This window comes from Oculina patagonica, chromosome 7, assembly GCF_052425735.1.
Source record: "Oculina patagonica isolate OP01 chromosome 7, crgOcupat, whole genome shotgun sequence".
Taxonomy (NCBI): domain Eukaryota; kingdom Metazoa; phylum Cnidaria; class Anthozoa; order Scleractinia; family Oculinidae; genus Oculina; species Oculina patagonica.
The window spans coordinates 12,451,627-12,472,581 of NC_135764.1; the positions used below are offsets into that span (position 1 = coordinate 12,451,627).

At 39.4% G+C, this 20,955-nt stretch overlaps 2 protein-coding genes across 2 annotated transcripts in view; one reads left to right on the top strand and one right to left on the bottom strand.

Annotated features, from left to right (window-relative positions):
• Positions 1-3,907: 3,907 nt before the first annotated feature.
• LOC144659695 (uncharacterized) overlaps positions 3,908-20,955 on the top strand; it is a 46,225-nt gene continuing 29,177 nt past the window's right edge. The window contains exons 1-4 of the mRNA XM_078520185.1: positions 3,908-4,018; positions 4,609-4,693; positions 10,506-10,772; positions 11,614-11,886. Coding sequence (XP_078376311.1) covers positions 4,621-4,693; positions 10,506-10,772; positions 11,614-11,886 — 613 coding nt within the window. The 5' untranslated portion in view covers positions 3,908-4,018; positions 4,609-4,620. The remainder of the gene's footprint in view (positions 4,019-4,608; positions 4,694-10,505; positions 10,773-11,613; positions 11,887-20,955) is intronic.
• Positions 15,962-17,545, bottom strand: LOC144661577 (melanopsin-like). The gene has a single exon (XM_078522380.1). It carries the CDS (start codon positions 17,543-17,545, stop codon positions 16,364-16,366), a length of 1,182 nt encoding a protein of 393 aa, XP_078378506.1. The 3' UTR covers positions 15,962-16,363.

The window sequence follows — 20,955 nt, forward strand, 5'->3', positions numbered from 1 at the left end:
CAGTTCTAATGTGGCATTTCTTATAGTCACTTTGCCTAGAACTAAAAATGGTTTTGTCGAAATAGTCGTGACATTGACTATTGAGATATTGGAAAGCCCAGGTGCCACGCGTAGGAAAAACTGCGGTACTTTGATGTTTTGTGAGAAGTTACCGATTGCTTCTAAAGTATTTCTATCCATGTGTGAAGAAAACAACGGTACCAGCGAGCTGAAGGTGACAATGGCATTCTTGTCAGCACCGCTTATTTCCAAAACATCGTCTGGGCTTTCGGGAAAGTCGATTTCAATGGGCAGTCCTGGAATGCTCAAATTGGAGGCAACTTGATTAATCGCCGCGATAAAACCTTTGGCTTTCACTTTAAATGTGTAAGGAAGAAAACCTAGTTGAACAATCAGTTTAGGCTCAACGACTTTGAACTGAAATTTGTTCAAGGCATCCCATCCAGGGATACTGAACATCATATCAATCGATGATAGGTTTCCATCATCAAAAGACAGTGTGAAAACATCAATGGCGAAACCAAAGTTTCCAACCCCAACCAATTGAAAAGAGGGCAATGAACCATTGACGCCTACCTGTTTGGTGAATCTGTCAGCAAAGTCATATATATCAGGGACTGGGAAGTTCTGGTTGCTTGGTAACTGTATGCTTCCACTTTTGTTCAAAGGCCATGGAAACTGCACAGAGATGTTTAGGCTTCCAATTTTGACGTCAGCATGGTGTAGCCCGGAGCTTTCGTTCCAAATGTTGACAAGCTCGATGTTTGCTTTAAGCAAGACTTGCTCGACTTCCAGCAGAGAGGAAAACTGCCTTTCACCAGTGGAATAACAGCTAATAACGCACCATAGCTGTAAATTTGAAACCAATATTCTATTAGTCTATCGAGTAGGCTTAATCATATTCGAATAAACAATCATTTAAGAAAAACCACTTCTAATTATAATTTAAAATGTGTTGTGTACAGTTAACAGTGTGATCTCTGCGATGCAGAGTATGTCGTCTATACTAGCTAGCATTTACGCCAACGTATTGATGAAAACAGGTATTTAATAATTGGGAAACACGGCAATAATAATAAGCATGTCAAAGTACTTTGTGACAACTCCGCAGCAGTAACCTAATTAATACCATCGGCGACCTTCCCAGTACCTTTTCCGTTCTCAAGAAATGGGACGGATAACTGGACTACTTTATTCCTGAAATGCTATTCATTAGAAAAAAGAGGCCAACCCTCAACACGCAATCGGATTCCATCCTCACGCGAAACTATTTGTTTAGCCAAATGTAAATTCTTTATCATCTCACACCTTTCACCGCATATATCAGACTGTTCGATTATATCTTTCTATTTTGTAACTTGTCATGGCGACATCCAAACGTTGCGCAGAACTCTTATCGCTAATTTTTATTCTCAATCCTCGGACGTACAAGGGGGAGGGGTGGATGCCCCCCCCCCCCCCATAAGGTTTTTCCAAATTTTGAAAAAATGATTTACTCTACAATGCTGAAACTTTCAGTAGCTGTTCATTCATCGTTTGCGGAAATTTTAATATGTCAACCATGTGTCCATGATATTTGATGTTGCCATGGCAACGTCACAAATATAAGCAGGTCTTGCCAAAAATCGTCATTTTTAACAATTTTCTTTTTTTTTCTTTTTTTTTGAAACAGAAGTGCAAGATTTGTTTCTTTTTAGATAAGTAAGGATAAGTTTGGTTGTGACGATGACAATTACCAAAATTTGGTGATTTGTAACGCTTATTTTCCTTTTTTCTGCGATTTTTCAATAACACCCGAGCTCTGCTCAATTTAGTGACGACTGCAAATTTGCTGCCTTCTATAATTTATTACTAGCGGACATCTCAAAGAAGACAGCCTCACTCCAATGGGTTCAGGCATCACGCCTGTGACTTGCGATCGGCAATTTTCAATCCATTCTGTTTGTTTGCTTCTCTTTTCTTTTTCAAAGTGCGTTGATCATAGTCCTAATTATGATTAATAACAGCGAAAAAGGTTATCATTAGGTAGGTTTTGAGCTTCATATATGCTTCGCGTGTAATTGCATTTTCTCAAAATACATTTAAGGTCAGTTGAATCTTATTTTTATATCTCAATTTTTCTAACATTCTTTGTTTTTAAATGTCAAAATTCAGGATGACAGGTTAAAAATGGCGGACTTTTCAGTAAATTGTATGGCGCCACTTCGCATGATATGAAGTTAACTTGCGAAAGAAAACTTTTGGGGGAAGCAAAGTTTGGTTAGTGCATTTGTCTTTTCTAAAAAAAGAAATTGTCGTAGAATCCGAGTAACAAACACTAACAGTAAAATTCTAACAGCCAAGGTTTCATTCAGTCACCAAAATAAACACTAGCTTTAACTCTATTAATGCATGTGCACGTGCCATCGAGCATGTTATACTGCGGTAAAATCTAACTTTTTAATTTGCCGCATTACCGGGGTAACAGCCGAACTGACAATAAAACGCTAAAAGCCACGGTCGCACTCAAAACACTACCATATGGTATGAGCCCTAATATTGACAATATAACAAAAATCCACCAAATACATTGCGAAGCTAATAATGTACGCGAAAGTGGTATTATTCGGTAAACACCTAACTGGCTCGTATATTTAATGCGGCTATTAATTTCTCGCGAAGCTTTTCATAGACACCCATGCCCAAATTGTTATTAAATATTTTTCACGGAAAAAGAAAACTCAATTGAATCTACTTTTATATTGTACATATTTCTTAACATTTCTGTTCAATAAGTATAAAAGTGCCAAAAACTTATTTAAAGGCCAAACGTTTCGGGCTTAGCTCTTCATCAGTGGTAAACGTTGCCATAAACAACACGACAGAACTAATATTGAAATGAAATGTTCAAAACCCAGTGTGTATAATCCCATAAAGCAGAAATCGTTTCCTTTACTCGGAAAAATTAAAACAAACAAAATAAACCAAGAAGAAAAATAAAAACAAGGCAAAGTATCCATAAGTTATTCCCAGTTCTAAATATTGCACAGCTTTATACATTGACTTTTATTTTGCTTTAATAGTTTTGCTATCCTCTCCCACACGGTAACGTTAATAAATGAGACGAAACAATCATTACAAGTTAATTACAACAATAACGGAAAGGTGGGATATAATTCTGATCAAGTCTTACAGTATATGGATTACTTTAACAAGGCATAGCTTTTGCACACATACCAAACACACCAATGATTGGATCCAAAGCGCCATCTTTAGGCACCAAACACTGGGTGCAGCTCCCGAAAGATGTCAGACTGGGAACTGGATTTTGTAGAAGCTCTTTAGCCCTCAGTGACAATTAAATACTCCACTCTCGCCCCAATAAAAGCTTACACCATCTTTGTAATTTTGAGGCTTTGCTGCTGAGTATAGATATCCGGCATAGTTTGGTAACGTTTTTAAAGGGATGCAGTGCATGCACCTACACACGTTTTGTCTTTGTTTACCAGTATTTGATTTCCAATACGCGAAAAAATGTTTTGCCGCGCCAAGATATTGTTGCCGATATAACGATGTACTTTGTTTTCATCTGATAAACTAAAAGCATTTAAGAATCGTTTGTACTCGGTTAAGATTCCTTGACAGATGAAATCAAGTCAATATTACAGCACGCAAGGCTTAATTATATATGGCAGAATGTTAGAAAGTAAATCAAAGCGATATGCGCTCAAAAGGAAGGTAAACAAATCACGCAGTTTAAAGGTGTTCATGTGTGACTATTCAGTCTTCCAGTATTTAAAGTTAAAACGACACCAAGTATCAGCTAATATTAGCGTTTTGAAGAATTTTTTAAAAGGCCATATAACTCTTGAAGAACGTCCTTGAAGATCAAAGGATTGCCAATATGTGATACTTTTAGCACTTGGACAAAAATAGACCTTAAGTCACAGAAAGGACGAGATCCATGAAGATATGAAGAATGTTGCCTAAATAAGTCTTTAAAGTGATACCTCATCTAGAAGACCACATATAATAAAAGGTAAACTGTCTTGTAGCTAGAGAACTGCTGGTATGTCAGATGCTGTTTGCAATGACAATCAGTTATCCGATATGACTAAAAAGTGCGCGTAAGCTAGCGAGAAGCTTAACTTATTTATTGCTGACCATACCTGGAGACCATAAGATTTACAGAAAAAACTGGAATTGCAGATTACATTTTGTTCACCATAAAATCATTTGACAATCGCTTTTAACTTAATTAGAAATGACCCTGAGCCGAGCACGGCAAGATAAACAATTTACATTGTTTGCAAAAGTCAGCCTTTAACCTTATTATAGGAAATTAACGATACATGTTCTAAAAGCGAATTTTTAAAAATTCGCGTTAATTTTATTTATGTAAGCACTTTTACTATAAGCATCTAACCAAAACTTTTCTTAAACTCGCGTTAATTAAATTATGCGTAAATTTTGTTCGCGTTGTTAAAATGCTTCGTTACATTCCTTCAATAAGGTATTTAAAGTTAAGTTCCCATGCATGAGCACTTGAATGGGCTGCATGTGCACGTGTATTATACATTATGCACTGTACTTTTCATAAACATTGACATGCTGTCTTTTTATTTTTAGGCGGTTGAAGAAATGAGGCTGATTAGTTTGCAGAAAATCTTGTACTTGGTGCTTGTGGGTATAATGCTAAGCGGGTTCAATTACGGTATGTTTGTGTAATACCAGAATTACATGAGATAGACCGTTTGTCTGTAATAAAACAGGTCAGAAAATGAAAACAAACAGACTAAACATGATTTTCTTTCGTGGGGATGGGGAGTAGAGGGGGGAGGTGGACGGCGGAGATTTGATCGATTTTCGCTTTTTTCGCACCATTTATTCTCGATTCGCGTCATTTACTTAGTGAAAGCTCCTTTTTTGGTGTTTCGCTTGCAAAAATGGACGAGATGTTGCGGTTTTTTTCGCCTATTTCTCAGGACCTTGGAAATCACGCTTGTATTTCTTTTAATTTTTTGCTTCACTGCCCAACCGCATGACCTATTGAATGAACTGTATCAACGCAGTGACTACAGTAAAAAACAAAAAAAAAAACAAAAAATACAACTCCACCCCCCCCCCCCTTTTTTTTTACAGCACAATACACGTTTCCCAAAAAGGATGGAAACGCTAACCGCCAAAATAATTAGTGGCTAAAAATGTATATTTTGACTTGTTGATATTGAATACCCTTGAAAAAATGACCTTGTTACCTGAATTTATTTAAAGCCATGTTAGCCCGCCGAATATTGACCTTATATTGTGACCTCTGAAATTGGCTTTTAGTAAACTACATTTTTTAAAAAGGTAAAAAAAAAATACAGGGGGATAAACTTGTTGTGGCTAAGAAAATAGCACTCTACAATAGAACTTTACGTACAATAGAAGCGTTTCTTCCATTCTTGCATAAGCCGGAGCTTGAGGGTCACTTGACTGTTTACAAATGCTATGAGCAATATTAGTCGACAGATTTGTGTAATGTCTGTTAGCTCAAGAGTGTAATGTGCACGCATTTGATAACAAGGCTTTGTCACGGATTTCAACAGAGTTTTAAACTGCCAAAAATTTGTATTTGTGTTGTAGGAAATCTAAAAATATTGCTTCATTTTATTAACAGTTGCTATATTACTGATATTAGAGCACTGAAACTGTTAGCAAGGGTCTTTGGCCGCGGCTAGGATAAATGGATTACAACTTGAAAAATTAACGTTAATCAGTTCAATTTTCCTTCAGAGCGTTTTCAAAAAATCGATATTTAAAGCCGTAGTCTGATTTTTATCCGCAAATTAAGGCTACATCTTACTAAAAAAATTTAAATTTTATGATTTTCATTGGTTAAGATTGTAGTGTACTAGGAGGAGCAACGCGACGGCTAAAATCAACAACTGCTCGATGGCGGCCATGTGCTCAACTCGCTGTTTTAATCCCATAATGCAACTCAATACAAGTATACGTCACGCATACATTACGCACATACATCTTTTCCTCCCTTAGTTCAGAAACAGTCCCTCAAAAAAACCAACAGATTGTTTCATAATTCTCAATAAACATCAACTGATTGTTCCATAATTCTCAACGAAACACAACTGATTTTCCATAATCTCAATCTAAAAAAGACTACGCTTAACAATTTCACACAGTCACTAATCCTTAACTCTGAGCCCCTAGAAGACTTAGACGTGCCAGCGCTGGATTGTGGTTCTGCCTGAGCCCTGGAATATGAACCTCTCCCTCTCTGCAAACTTCCTCAGTGGATGCACTCTCGTCCCCCACTTTTACTTTGGAAAACACACGGTTTTGCTCCGCAGGCGTGTTGATTCAGGCAAATCATCGTCCTCAATATCAATAGTGGGCACACCATTCGTTTAAGGAGGTGATCCACATTCGACGAGCCCCACCCCGTCTTCATACTTGACTTATACGATAGTGGGCCGGTTCTACTTTCAATGTGTGCATTCTTCCACTTCAACCCCGGGTTAAATTTTACTAGTACGCTGTCTCCCTCAGCAAACTGTTTCTTTTTTTGTTTCGTGCTGTCCCTTCTTGAAGTCTCTAGCGTTACATGTCGAGAGATCAGACAGAAAAGTTACTGTCACTCAGTATTTAGTGTCAAAGGCTAAGATCTATTTCGTACCCCCGACTCCTTTCGCGGCCGCCTGCCAGAAAGTAATGTAGATGCACAGCCGAATGCCAACATCGGGACCAGGGTCAGGCCACAAGGAGGAGGGTGCAGCAGCAGGTCGGCGCACAGAATACTTCAATGATTGACCATTCCTCGATTTGTGTCTACCCTGGCCACCATAGGTAGCTGCGTGCCAGGTTCTTCATCTCACCACCGGGGTGAGAGCAGAGTCCTGCAAAAGCTGTCGCTGACCCTGAGCTGGAACAACCACACGGTTCCCCCACAAGATACATCATTTGTTCTAATTCATCCCTTACAAAGAAGGCTGCAAACTTCTATCGGGGCATTTATCACCCCAGCCCTGCTGAACTCTTCTAAAAACCTGTTGTAGCACTGGGTCTGAGGCTGTCCACTCTGCAATGTGATCTGCACACACTGGCATACCTTCCAGCCGCTCCAACAACAGTATAGTTTCACCGGGTATGGGACCTGCACTACTGTGTCGGCCAAAGGTAACGACCAGACCATCAGCATTGCCATGTTTAGATCCCTCTCGGTATGTGAGGTCGTAGTCATAGCCTGCCAGAAGTAACGCCCACCTTTATTCTGGTGATGCCATTGAGGGAACAGCTTTGTCTGCCTTAAACAGACCCAAAAGTGGTTTGTAGTAAAAATTTGAACTTCTGTCCATACAGATACTATAAACTTCTTGATTCCAAATATCACAGCAGCTCCCTCCTTATCCAGTTGAGCATGTTTCGTTCTGCTGGTAATAGGGTCCTTGATGCATACAAAATAGGCCTTTCCTCCCCATTGATAATGTTAGAGAGCACTGCTCCCAGTCCGTATGTAGGCATCACAGGACAACACAAGTTCTTGCTTGGGTCTAGGAAATGAACTTAACATGTTCTTAGCCTGAGTAAAAGCTTCCACCTGTCTTTTACCCCAAGTCCATTTGCAGTTTTGGCAAGGAGTTCATGCAAGGGGGCCAATCAGTGGCCAGATTGGCAAATAACAGGCATAGTAGTTTAACATTCCCAGAAAGGCCTGAAGTTCCTTGAATTTGTAGGTGCAGGCGCCTCGTGGATCGCTCTTACTTTGCTGTCTACGGGTTGAATGCCGTCGCTGTTGATGCGATGCCCCAAATAAACCACCTCGTTCCGTAGAAAGACACACTTCTCACTTTAAGCGCACGCCTGCCTTAGTTAATCGTGCCAGGACTTCCTTTAAATTTTCAGTGTCTGTTTTCCCACAGAACAAGATGAAGGAGGAATGGTGCGTTGAAAAATCTGGGGCCGAGAAATAAGAGAGACCCTCACTAACTCCAGCTTGTACCTGCTATCCAGCTGAATTCTTTGCCCCCTCCTAAGGTTGCATACAGATCTTCAATCTTGGGAAGGATTTTCTGTTGATTGATCTTTGCTTGTAGTCCCCACAAATCTGATGGTACCATCCTCTTTGACAATGGGGACAAGGTGGCCCATCTGAGAATTCACTTTTTATTGTCCCTTCTTTAACAGTCGATCCAATTCCAGTTCAATTTTCTCACGCAGAGCATAAGCTACAGGCCTAGCTTTAAGGTATCGTGCTCCAGAAGGACAGTAATTTCGCCTTCACTCCCTCGACTTTCCCCAGACCCTCTTGGAAAATGGAGGAATGTGTCTCTAAATTAAAGTCTATCCAGGTATTAAATTAAAAATCTCACCCAATCAGAGTGAAAGCCAGTTACGCCCCATAAGGCATGGACCCTCTCCACTGATAATCACAGCGGTAAAACACCTAGACCCATTGTACTCGACTTCTAGCTCACATTCCCCCACTACAGGTAGACTTCCCCTGTATAGGTACGCAGTACTTATTCACAGTGTTAAGTTTCAACACCCTTTCCTGCTGGGACAACTGGCGAAATTTTCTCATGATAACAGTTGTAGATGCCCCAGTGTCAATTTCCATATTCACTTTCATGCCATTAACTACCACTGTTACTTTGTACGGATTATGGCCACCACTTGAACTAACACAAAACAACTGGCCATAAACATCTTCCTCATCCCCAGCATGCTCATCATAAACATTAACAACCTCTTCTAACTGTGCAAGTTACCTGACCTCTGTTGACCCGGGTGCCTACTTTGATCACTTCTGTTCGTTGAAATCCTTGTCTCTCACCTCTGGACGGACTTTGGTCGATTTGGACATCTGTCAGCAATATGGCCTCTTTTTTGCAATAGTAACAGTTCATTCCTTAAACCTACATTTTGTGCACTATGATTCCCCCCGCACCTAAAACACAGAGTTTGTTTGGTGTGCGTCGATCATCTGCCCATTTCTTTGCAGCTTTTGTTCCATCGGCTTGCATCGTGACCTGATTTACCACCTCTGACAACTTCGCCTCCTGCAGCACAGCATATTTTGCGTATGATTTCCATTGATGCAATTCGAAAGCCTTCTGAAATGTTAATTCCTTTTCCACAAGAAGGCGTCGCTTATTTTCTCATCCTTAATTCCACAAACAATTCTGTCCCGTAGCATAGTCTCAAGGGTATCACTGTACCCACAATGTTCAGCCAAATTCCTAAGCGCCGCCACAAAATCTGCCACTGATTCTCCTTCGTTGCGAAAACGGTTTTGAACTTAAACCTTTGTACAATTTCCGACGGTTTCGGAGCCGAATGATCCTGTATCAGCTTAACCAGGTCTTGATACGACTTTTCTTCCGGTTTGACAGGTGCCAAAAGGTCACACATTAATTTGTACACTTTACTTCCACATACGCTTAGCAGGATCGCTCGCCTTTTCGCCTTGTCGCCTGCGGTCTCATCGCCGATACCGTTCGCCTCAAAATAATGTCCAAGTCGTTCCGTATAATGCTCCCACGTTTCCGCCGTCTCTTCGAATGCCTCCACTCGGCCAAATAAAGTCGCCATCACGTTTCCTCGTCGCCAAATGTAGTGTACTAGGAGGAGCAACGCGACGGCTAAAATCAACAACTGCTCGATGGCGGCCATGTGCTCAACTCGCTGGTTTTAATCCCATAATGCAACTCAATACAAGTATACGTCACGCATACATTACGCATACATTACAAAGATGCCAACGTAAATTCAGAACAGATTAGACCAAAAATATGCATAATCGTCGTGACATAGCTCTCCAAAGGACGAGACAAACAGCACGAATCTGGACTGGCCGCTGTCTTTGATTTGAATACCGAGACTACCCTTGAAAAAGACTTATAGTGTTCCACATACTTTCTAGCTATCAATGTTCTAACACCAGAATTAAATATATTCTTCTTTCTCTCCATACTCCGTTAGTTTCTCACGATAACATAGAGAAAAAAAAACAAATAGACAAAATGAAAAAAATAATAGAAAATTATGAAAAAGGAACTTTTTCGCGTATGTTTCAATGTGTTGTCAAAATTGAGCTGCCAGTCAACTGACGACACGCTAACCAATTAGCCTTTTCGCCGTCACTATTTCAACGCCGTGGGGAGTTGTTCATTAAAAAAAAAAACTCGATGTCACTTATGAGAATTTTCAGAAGGATAGGGAAAAGGTTTATGGTGGGGTTTATTTTTATTAAGTTCAGAGAAATACGTGACTTTTGAGTCCTCACGAGTCGCTATAAACATTAACAATTCGACACATATTTCATTTAGTCGACCATGTAGTGTCACTTTTTGTTTGTAGCAATGATGTAAGAAAACCTAAGTTGATCTGCCGCTCTTACTGTGGACTTAACCGTATGGCAAGTGGTTATGAGAAAGCCAAAAGTGATTTTTGCTAAGGAGTTTTACTGATTTTACCGTGACAGAATTATAACTCATTTCTAAAGGTTATATTTATTACTTTAGCTTCGCAGTTGGAAATACAAGCATTCCAACCAACGGTTGTCCCTATACGAGCAATCACCACTCTGACACTCAAAACTAACGGGGAACTGAACGTGACGTCAAACAGCAGTCTTCAATGCCGGTTTAAGGACATCTCAGTGCCGGCCAGGATGGAAGATGGTTTCATCCTTTGTGATACACCACCGATGAAAAATATCGACAGAGTCTCTGTTCACCTTGATGTCGACGGAAAGCTGTTTAAAACAAAAAAGCCGCTCTACTTCCATGGTTAGTAATAACGACCCTATAAATACAGTTTTAATCCATGGACCATTTATTAAAGGAGTTATGTCAGAAATTTCCAAATCTCTAACCTGTATCGATCGATAAAGTCCCTGTCCTTATATATTTTATTTTAAACAACTATGTTGAGTTTTTTCATCGATTTGAAGGTAACATTTAAACAAACACTTACACAATGTGGTGCGAGAAAGCCCCATTTTAAAAATAAAGGAAAGGCAACTTGTTTATATGTCTTTCGGCGTATCAAGATGGAGCTGAGTTTAACTAGCTTCTCGATACTGTTCTTACTTGCTGTCACCATCGACTGGTGTGGAGGGGAGTGGTTGGGGAGGTTTTTTTTATATAAAAGTAACGTAGACGTGAACTTTTTAAAACACCCCTTAAAAGTACCAGGAACCATTTGTGGAATGTCGACTCGTTTTCACTTTTAACTCTACGAGGTAACAATAAAAAGTCATCTCCAAGGACAAATAAAATGTCTTTACAGCTACAGTTCTTCTTTATATACGGCTTGCAATGAAAATGATCCTTAACCTTTACCAGAATAAGGTTATGCAGCAACTGTTAATATGTAAAAAGGAAGCACTCTCAAAACACGATGAGCCAACGAATGAAGTTATTCTTCCCACCCGGGGAGGAGGGATGGGCGCGTAGGGGGAATTTGGGGAAGGGGTTGAAAAAATGAAAGGTTGCCTTTGTGTGATCTTTAAAATCAAACTTAACTCCTTGCTTTCAATTAAAGAGCCAATCTAGACTGGTGTTTCTTCATTCTATGAACATGCTACAGTTTGCAACTATCTTGTAACATTTCCCTTTTTGTGTGCAGAGCCATTCAAAGTATCAAACATCACTCCGTCAGTGGTCTCACCGGCTCAAAACGTTCACTTAAATGTCAGCGGTATCTCTTGCAAAGACTGGATGCAGTATTTTGTCAGATTTCAGACAGCAAACGGAACGAAGAAGACCCAACAGGGGATCTGTAAGGATTCCATTGTCTCATGCTATGTGCCTGAATTTCCTCCAAACACACGACTCCGTGTTGGCTTGACTTTGAGTAACAGACTGGTGCAGTGGGCTGACAAAAAAGTTCTTATTCAATGTGAGTACAAGGGAACGCCGATATGACTAAACCATGTTTAACAAACATTCTAGTAAAATTAACAATAGCGAAATTGAGATAGCACTACAAGTACTTCTAGATCATAGTTAGTAGAGGGAAACAGTTAGGAAGCCCGGCAAACATCAAAGAAGCAAATCATCAAAGATTTCTGTTGGAAGGTCCACGACCCTGGACATCTTATGTTTCTCGCTCATACACTAAGCATGACTTACGTAATCACAATGTTTCTATTCGTTAGTTGCATGAACTTACGTAACTACCTGTTGTATTTTGTCAGGTTTTTTGCATGGTCAACCACCAAAATAGCGACCAAAACATACAACAAAGCACTTTTTCGGGCTTACTAACCATTTTCTTTTAATAACTATGACTAGATCGAGTACGAGTACGACTTTCGAATTTCAGTCCAGTTACGTTCCCAGAGTAGGCCTTTCTCGATTATGCTAGCATTTTTTTCGGCATTTTTTGGGAAAACGAGCATTTTTTTCGTTTTTTCTTCAAAAAAGAATTGCTAGCATTTTCTGTCACTTTTCATGACTGTGATCTAGATTTTCAGCACTCAGAACTCAGAAGGATAAATAATCCTAAAGTTTCACAATTTGGATTACATAATTTGATTGTTTTCTGTCTGTTTCGACTGTTTGTGCGTTGTGTTACTTGTGTACTTGTGTTGTGTTACTTGTGTGTGGTTTTTTTTATTTTTAAAAATTAATAATTTTTTTTTATATTTTGTTTTATAAACAAACAATGTATCACCTGTTGTTGATATGAGCATATAATGTGAGCGTTTGTACGTTTTCTTTGAAATAAAACAAAGCATTTTTTGGAATTCAAGTGGCATTTTTTAAGGAAATCAGGCATTATTTTAGCATTTTTTTGGCTTTATGCGAGAATTTCTAGTAGCATTAAATGCCAGTTTTACTAGCATAATCGAGAAAGGCCTATCCCAGAGCCCTCACTCCTCCCTGTTGCTGACAAGTTGAATGGAAGACTATCGGGTACGGATAATCGAAACATGAGTACTAGATTACTCGTACTCAATCTTGCGCCCGTAGGATGAGCAGAATAATTGTTTTAATATTCAACAGATTGCCAACGAAACGCATTTTCTAGCTTTAAAACTGCACTTTACATGACTTTGGACAAAACTCGGCAAACTGCGTACCTCGCAGGAGTTACGGATGGCAGATAACAACGACTTCCAGACGGTAATGATCATCGCGGTATTTTTTGGAAGAATACTAAAAACTTTTTACGAGGGGAGAGGGGGCCGGTAGCAATGCTGCGTTTCTGATGTCAACACTCACATAACTCCCAGCGACAACAAAAAACATATTTCCCAGCCACATGAATCACTTATTTCGCGGGAAACGTCGGTTAGGTGTACCTGCATTTTTAACCTGAGTTTCACTTGGGCTTCCAAGTCGCATTTAATACAACCAACTTTCTCTTAACGGACACCTTAATAAAACGGATATAAGGATGACTTTATCTAAATATTTGAAACTTGGGTTTAAAACTTTCATGTTAAAAGACGGCTGCCCATGACAGAGTCATGAATCGTTGCCAGATCAGATGTCTCCGATGGACATAGAGGATATTACACGGTGGCGTGAAGATATGAATTTTATAATCGAGTGGCAGAGATATCGTTTTTGCCACGAACATAAAATTCATATCTTTGAGCCAACGTGTAATGTTCCTTTTATTATATGGAGACCAGATGTAGTTGATTTTGCCGATTTTTATTTCATTGTTTTCGAATAATCGAGCCAGTTTATACAAAGCATCCGTGCCCAGGATATAGAAACACGAACTGAATTCCAATCAAACAAAATACTTATCAACCTGTCAACTGAAACATCACTGACTTTGACTTGAATCCGATGCGGCAAAGTCTTGACGGCCAATAGTTTCAACTGCTCTTGTTTTCTTCTTTTCGACATCTTGCACGGCTTGTGAAATCCATTGCGAAGAATTTCCTCTAAAAACCTTGAAATCGTCATGGTTTCCATTATAGTTTTCTCGTTCTTAACTTTTTTGGAAAAACCATTCTTTTTCTTTGCTTAGCGTGTCGATGCTTGTTAACAACAAACGACACGAAACCAAGTTCATTCAACAAAGTAGTAAAGGCGCGAATCGTGACGTCGGTGAGCGATATGCGACTCGCAAGAGTGTCAAACGGAAAATACGCCACTCGGGTCCCGGATGGAGTGGCGTATGGAATCTACGAGTGGTTAAGTTCCCAGTAAAACACTCTCCTCCATATAATAAGAATGAATAACTGCTGAAAATTCTAGCTTCCATGAATAAAACGTCCCAAAAACAAACCCTTCATTCAAAATTTAAAATAACCTCAAGTACCCATGTTCTTAAAATTTAATAAGAGTGGAATTCCAATTCGTTTTAACTGTAAACCTTTATTCCAAATAAAATAAAATGCCCTACAAATGTTAAAGATGATTTCCAGTCCGTACTGCGCAGACTCGGGGTTTGTTTACGTTTTTGTTTTGAATTCGTTGAAACGTTACACTTCGGTGACAGCATACATGACGTTTTTTAGTCCGCCATTACAGTTCGTTTCGTTCAAGAAGTTCCGATGAGCTAAAACGTCGGTTTGAAATAGCGTCAAGGTTCTTCTACTCGTTATTATTTGTTCTGCAAGGATATCTGGCGTTAATAATGAAGAAAAAGGTAAGGTTGTCGCGGAATTTTTAGTTTTGCTTGTAAACATTCCCTTCGTGTGGGCTCACATAAACATTGCAGCCGAGATTGCGCAGTACGGACTGGAATTCATCTTTAAGGGTATCAAAGACGCGATATTCACCAAATTCACCACGATTCTTTGTTTCTTTTATGAATTGTTTATGCAACATGAAAAACATAAGCAATGCTTATATCGTAAAATTTTATCGTTTTATTTTTTTCACAACCACAGTAGCGACATGTAAACGAGATCGACAAATTGTATTCTAGCTACCAGATACCATAAGAAGACAAGGCGCTTATATAATCAAGAACAAAGTATCGAGATATTTGTTGAACGTAACAGCATTCGTTTGTTTATTTTAACTACTAGCTAAATTACATCTTGTGAATGTTTTCTATAGTTATTAAATAGAAGATTACTTCACATCGGGCTATGCTTTTTAGGTATTATTTTGCTTTGCTTCAAATTTTGATTTGGTCGCGTACCTAGGAGTAGCTATAAACCTTCGAACGTGCATGCAAATCCATACCCCAACCATGGTACTGGGGGGGGGGGGGGGGGGTATGAAACACCCAAAGGTTTTCGTTTTATTAATGCAAAGCTTAATTATTTTGCACTAAGTAGAAAGCTCGTAGCCTACTCTACAAAAAGACACAATTTTTTGGCTTTGACGTCACATGACGTCATTAGAGCCGTCATGTTGGCTCAGCCATCTTCGATTTCACCTTTTTCTTAAAAAAGCCGAAAAATAACGGAAATAGAAAATCAAGCCATAAGGCTTGTGGATTGTAAAATTAAACAAATCGTGCAATTTTGTTTAAAAAAACTGGAAAAATAAATAAATATGTCAAAAATGACGATTTTTGCCAGACCTGCTTGTAATTATGACGTTGCCATGGCGACATCCGAAATCGCGGGCACATAGTTGACATGTCAAAATTTCCGCAAGGTAAAAATGAACAGATACGGATAGTTCAGCATTATAGAGAAAATCCTCTTTTCGCAATTACAAAAAAAAAAAAAATGAAGAGAGGGGTGACATCCACCTCCACCCTTGTACGTCCGAGGGAAGCTAAACATAACCACTACTTTAAAGAAAATAAGCTGATTGATTGATTGATTGAGACAGAGGTTTTTAACCTTAATTACACTAAACACTTAATTTTTTTGGCCTGTAACACGAAACGGTTAAATTTTAGGCATTTTAACACTAACAGTAAAAATTCACTGTAATAGTTAATTTTATCCAGAAAGAAACAAAAACAGCTCCAAAAAGGCCAATATTATTTTGTTTTGTATATCAGTTAAGTATATCAGTATATGTTAAGTATATCTGATATTAGTTTTCGGCCAGTTTTTGACGATTCCCGATCATTTCGGTAGATTCCCGAGGATTTCCGAAGACTGGCGAATATTTCCGAAGTCTACCGAAGATGTCTAAAGACTTCTGAAGAGGAATCCGCGTTAAGCGCATTAGATCATATATGCATGGATTTTGCGCTATAGAAATAATAAAAGTTAATCCGAAAATTTCGACTATGTTTTCGACGTATATTCACATGTGAAAAAAAAAACTCCAAATACCTAACGGTATTTTCTCCGGAAACATTTAACATTAAAAAAATTGGCCAATTTAACAGCAAACACTAAAAAATATGGGCAAGTAACACTTAACACTAAACCCCATTCAGACCCTCATTCAATCAAATACCGACAGAATCGCTCAAAACGAGCGTGTTGGTGAAACTAACATGTCCCAGCATGTACTTCTGCGGCAAAGTTTATTTCCGATTGGTTTGATACGAGAAAACTTTTTTCTGGCGTATTAGGTTCTTCTCTTAAGGCGTTTGTCGTCTGAACTAAGCGTACAGCCTCCTCCTCGCTGTAATCTTTGTCACTCTTGCTCCCGTACTTGTCTGACTCAGTTAAAGCCGTGACAAGCTCAATGTTCGCGTTACTTGTGTCTGTCTTTGAGAAGGACACAAGCACGGATAATGGCCGCAGTGTTTGTCGAAGGCTGACCCGAAATTTCTTAAACAGCAAAAAGTAAATAACTGGATTATAACACGCTGCAGTTTTCGCGAAAAGAGCCGGTAGGGCTGCTACCAAAGGGGAGACAACCGGGTCCGGTGCTTTTATGACGGCATAGAGCGAAACGACTGCATACGGTGTCCATGCAAATATGAAGCAAAATGACATTATGAATGACATGCGCGCGGTTTTGGACTCTGCTCGAACTGCTTCCAGAGTAGGAGCGGCGTTCTCTCCCCACATATGATGTGCATTTTGCGTCATCTTCTTTACGGTATGGAAAATCGAAGAGTATGCTGTCACCATGGCACCAATGGGGCCCGCATAGAAGAAAAAGAAGATACACGCTATGTAAGCAATGTCACTTGGATCAGAAGATTGCCAGTGGATTGAGCAAAGCGCGCTCGCGCCTTCATGGGCGTACGCCGACCAACCGAAGAAGGGGAAAATGCTCCAAAGTAAGGCGAACATCCAAAGTCCAACGATGACGAAATGAAGTTTACGCAAAATGGATCTTGAGGCCACAGCGTAGTTTATCACAGCAGCTCGCTCGATGGCGAAGGTACAATGGTGTAGCGTAATGCCAAAAGACGTGAATGTCGTAATAAAGGCATACCACTTGCAAAGGGCATCGTCCATTTCCCAACCGTGCGATGCATTCGCCACAATTCCAAAGGGAAATGCAAGTACTGCATGTAACCAGTCACCGACGGCAATGCTAAGAACAAGTTTGTTAGAGTGCGTCCAAAGAGCGCGGTCTCTTATAAAGGCGACAAGCACGAGTGTATTAAGACTGATCGCTGTGACAGCGAGGAGAGCATACGTGCCAGCGATGATGTAATGCGTCTGCTCACTTAAGGTTTCTGCAGTTCCCGGTTCTCTACTTTCGTCCGACATTTCTTTTTCCGTGAGAAAGTTGAAAATTCTAAGACCCTCTAAACAAAAAAGAAATAGAAAAGTAATTAAAAGGTTTATAAGGAGTGCTACAGAGTTTCATTTTTAAATATCCCCTAAGGTTTACTAAGAAATTATGTAGTCAACTCTCGTTATGGCGGACACGCTTGGGGCGTCGTTTAGTGTCTGTAAAAGCGAGAGTCCGTAATAGCGGGGTGTAAGAAAACAACTGTCGATAACAAACGTTACATAATATAGACTATGAGGACCTTATCAGCAGTGGTGAAACTACTAAGTAGTCGTTGGGAATGGAGGATACGGGCTTTTTAAAATAATAATAATACTTTATTCAAACACACACAAATTGTATCTGAAAAGGAGGACCACGAGGTTATCCCTATTTAGGTCCCCTAACTAAAATTACAATCTAAAATTTAAAAATTTCTATTGCGTAAATAATGAGCAATTTAAAATTTAAAAATTTAAAATATCTATTAAGTAAATAATTAACAACCTAAAAAATTAAAAAACTATTTCGTAAATAATTAACAATCTAAAATTTAAAATCCGAAATATCTATAACATCTGGTACTGTGGCATATAATTAATGAATCTTCATCCACTTTTTAAGGTTTGATTTAAAAATGTTTACATTAATGTCGTGTCCGAACAAATGGTTTGGCAAATTGTTCCATTCCTTAATAATTCTAACAAAGAAGGAATACTTGAATGCGTTAATTCTTGCTGATTTCGTTTGGATCTTAAATGGATGGTTAGCTCTTGTGCTTTTGCTTCTACAACACTCGAAATAATCGTTAAAGTCTAGACCATTTAATCCGAACACTGTTTTATAACATTCTACTAAGGACAGGTACTCTCGTCGATGCTGAAGTGAGTTCCAGTTTAGTAGTTTGCGTCGTTCTTCGTATGGCATCTCACGGGGTTTTTGCCCAAGGGCAATTCTTGATGCTCTTCGTTGTACTTTTTCAATAGCTAGTATACCTTTAACTAGGTGCGGTGACCATACGAGACATGCGTATTCTAGGATTGGTCTCACCAATGACTTGTAAAGCATGGAAAAAATTTCTTTGTTCTTATTCCCAACTGTACGCTTTAATAAGCCAAGCACTTTGTTAGCTCTGTTCACAATTACGTCCACGTGATTCGACCAAGATAAATCCCTCGACATGTTCACACCTACACACACATGAGAGTTACCGGTTGTGGCACAACTTGCAAAAAAACCGCTCGGGCTCGCCTGGCTCGCTGGCTCGCCAGTCTCGCCTCGCTATTTTTTGCAAGTTGTGTCCACAACGGTAACTCTCAGTGTGTGGGGGTCGCAATGCCAAAACTCTCATGTGTGTGGGGCCCGCAAGGCCAGCCCTTTTTGTCGGGGCTCGCAAGGCCAACCCTGTGCAGGATAAATATCAATTGAACAAATATTTTTAAGGTATATACACCGAAAAATGGCTGCCGCAAGATATTCGTCAGAAGTTTTGCAAGCATGAGGAGGAAAACCTCCGTGAATTCAAGAAAACCCCCAAAGAATTACTTTTTTATTGCCCACACCGATTTTAACGAATGGCTCCGTGTATGGAAAATGAACATACCGGAAGCAACGAAAACAACAAAGATCTACACTTTTGCAAGAAAAAACAAAAAAAAGTTTTATGAGCTTTTGGTAAGCGAAATTGATGACTTACAAAATTTAAAAGCAAGCTTTGGACTTGAAGTCAAATTTTCAAAACAAATAGACGGTGAGACGCAACACATGGAACACTATTTCAGAGAAAGTGAACCACACCTTTTTTTAAAAAACGACAAAGACCAAATAAAAAAAGATTTGACAAATTTATTGACAAAGCAAAGGGAGAAATTGAGGGTTGGTCAGAGAACGGCTCTGGGTGGGCCAGAAAGAAACAAATGCGTACATCAACGTTGCGCGTTATCAGCCATTGAGAGGAGGAACTTATTTGCCTTTGCCCCCAAAGTTGGCAAACAAAAAAGCAATTATTAACGTGCAAAACAGAGACAACCAATGCCTAAAATGGGCTTTGAGAGCTGCATTATTTCCACCAAGAGATGGGAAAAATCCACAAAGAACAAGCAGATACCCAGTTGACGACGGCATTAACTACAATGGAATCGATTTTCCAACTCCACTAAAGCAGATTGACAGGCTTGAGGCGCAAAACAGGGACCTTGCAATAAATGTGCTTGGGTGGGATTCAGAAGACAAATGTGTTATACCTTTAAGATTAAGCGAAAAAGAAAATAGCATTCCCCGTATATTCCTTATGTTGATTGAGTCAGGATTAACACAGCACTACTGTTTTATAAAAAGAGTAAGTGCTTTGTTACATGACCAAACTGGAGATCAGCATAAAAAACACTTTTGCATGATGTGCTTGACAGGTTTTACAAGAGAAGACTTGCTCGAAAAGCACAAAAAATATTGCAATGGCGCTAAAGGCAGGCCAACAAGGAGAAATGCCGGAGAAGGGGAAAAACACTCTTTCTTTTAAAAACTACCAAAAACAAATGAAAGCGCCTTATACGATTTACGCCGACTTTGAGGCATTGCTAAGGCCGATAGAAGGGTGTAAACGCGAAACGCCCGAGGAGCGCCAGATAAGAAAAGACCTTGGTGAAGAAGTAAAAGACATGAAGCCGAGTTACACAGACAAAACAGAACAGCACGAGGCATGCGGATTTGCTTACACAGTTGTAAGAAGTGATGGTAAACACGAAAAAACATTTGTACAGAGGAAAAACTCCGTTGAAGTATCTGAACTGTCTTTTAAGTGAAGAAAAGAAAATAAGATATGAATTGTCAAAGCAAAAACCCCTTGTGATGACGGCAAAAGACTGGGTAAACTTCAAAAATGCAACCAATTGCCACATTGCGAAGAAACGCTAATAAAACAAAACTTTTTGGACTCTTTGCCAGTTTGGATTGGAAATAAAAAGGAGCTTAATTACTTTGGACAGATGCACAAAAAATGTTATTACAGAAAGGAAAAAGAGGCAAAAAACCTGGATACCGAAACCCACTATAAGCTAAAAAAGCTTGAAAAAGAAACACACAAATTAGCAGCGAAAAACCAAAAAAAATGCTTAGCGTGCCACAAGCCGCTTATCCAGCCGAACTACAAGGATGTGGTAAAAGACCATTGCCACATAACAGGCAAGTTTCGAGGAGCCGCACACAACATTTGTAACTTTATGATGCGATTAGATCCGAAAAAGGTCCAAATACCAGTTGCATTTCACAACCTGAGGGGTTATGATGCGCACCATTTAATGCAGTCAATTCAAAGATTTCAAAAGAGGCACAGAAAGAAGTAAAATGTGTTGCAAACAACATGGAAAAATACATCACATTTTCACTTGGCAAACTGCGTTTTACAGAC

Excerpts from the sequence above, each read along its gene's own strand:
- LOC144661577 (XM_078522380.1), bottom strand. The coding sequence starts at position 17,545 with ATGTCGGACGAAAGTAGAGAACCGGGAACTGCAGAAACCTTAAGTGAG.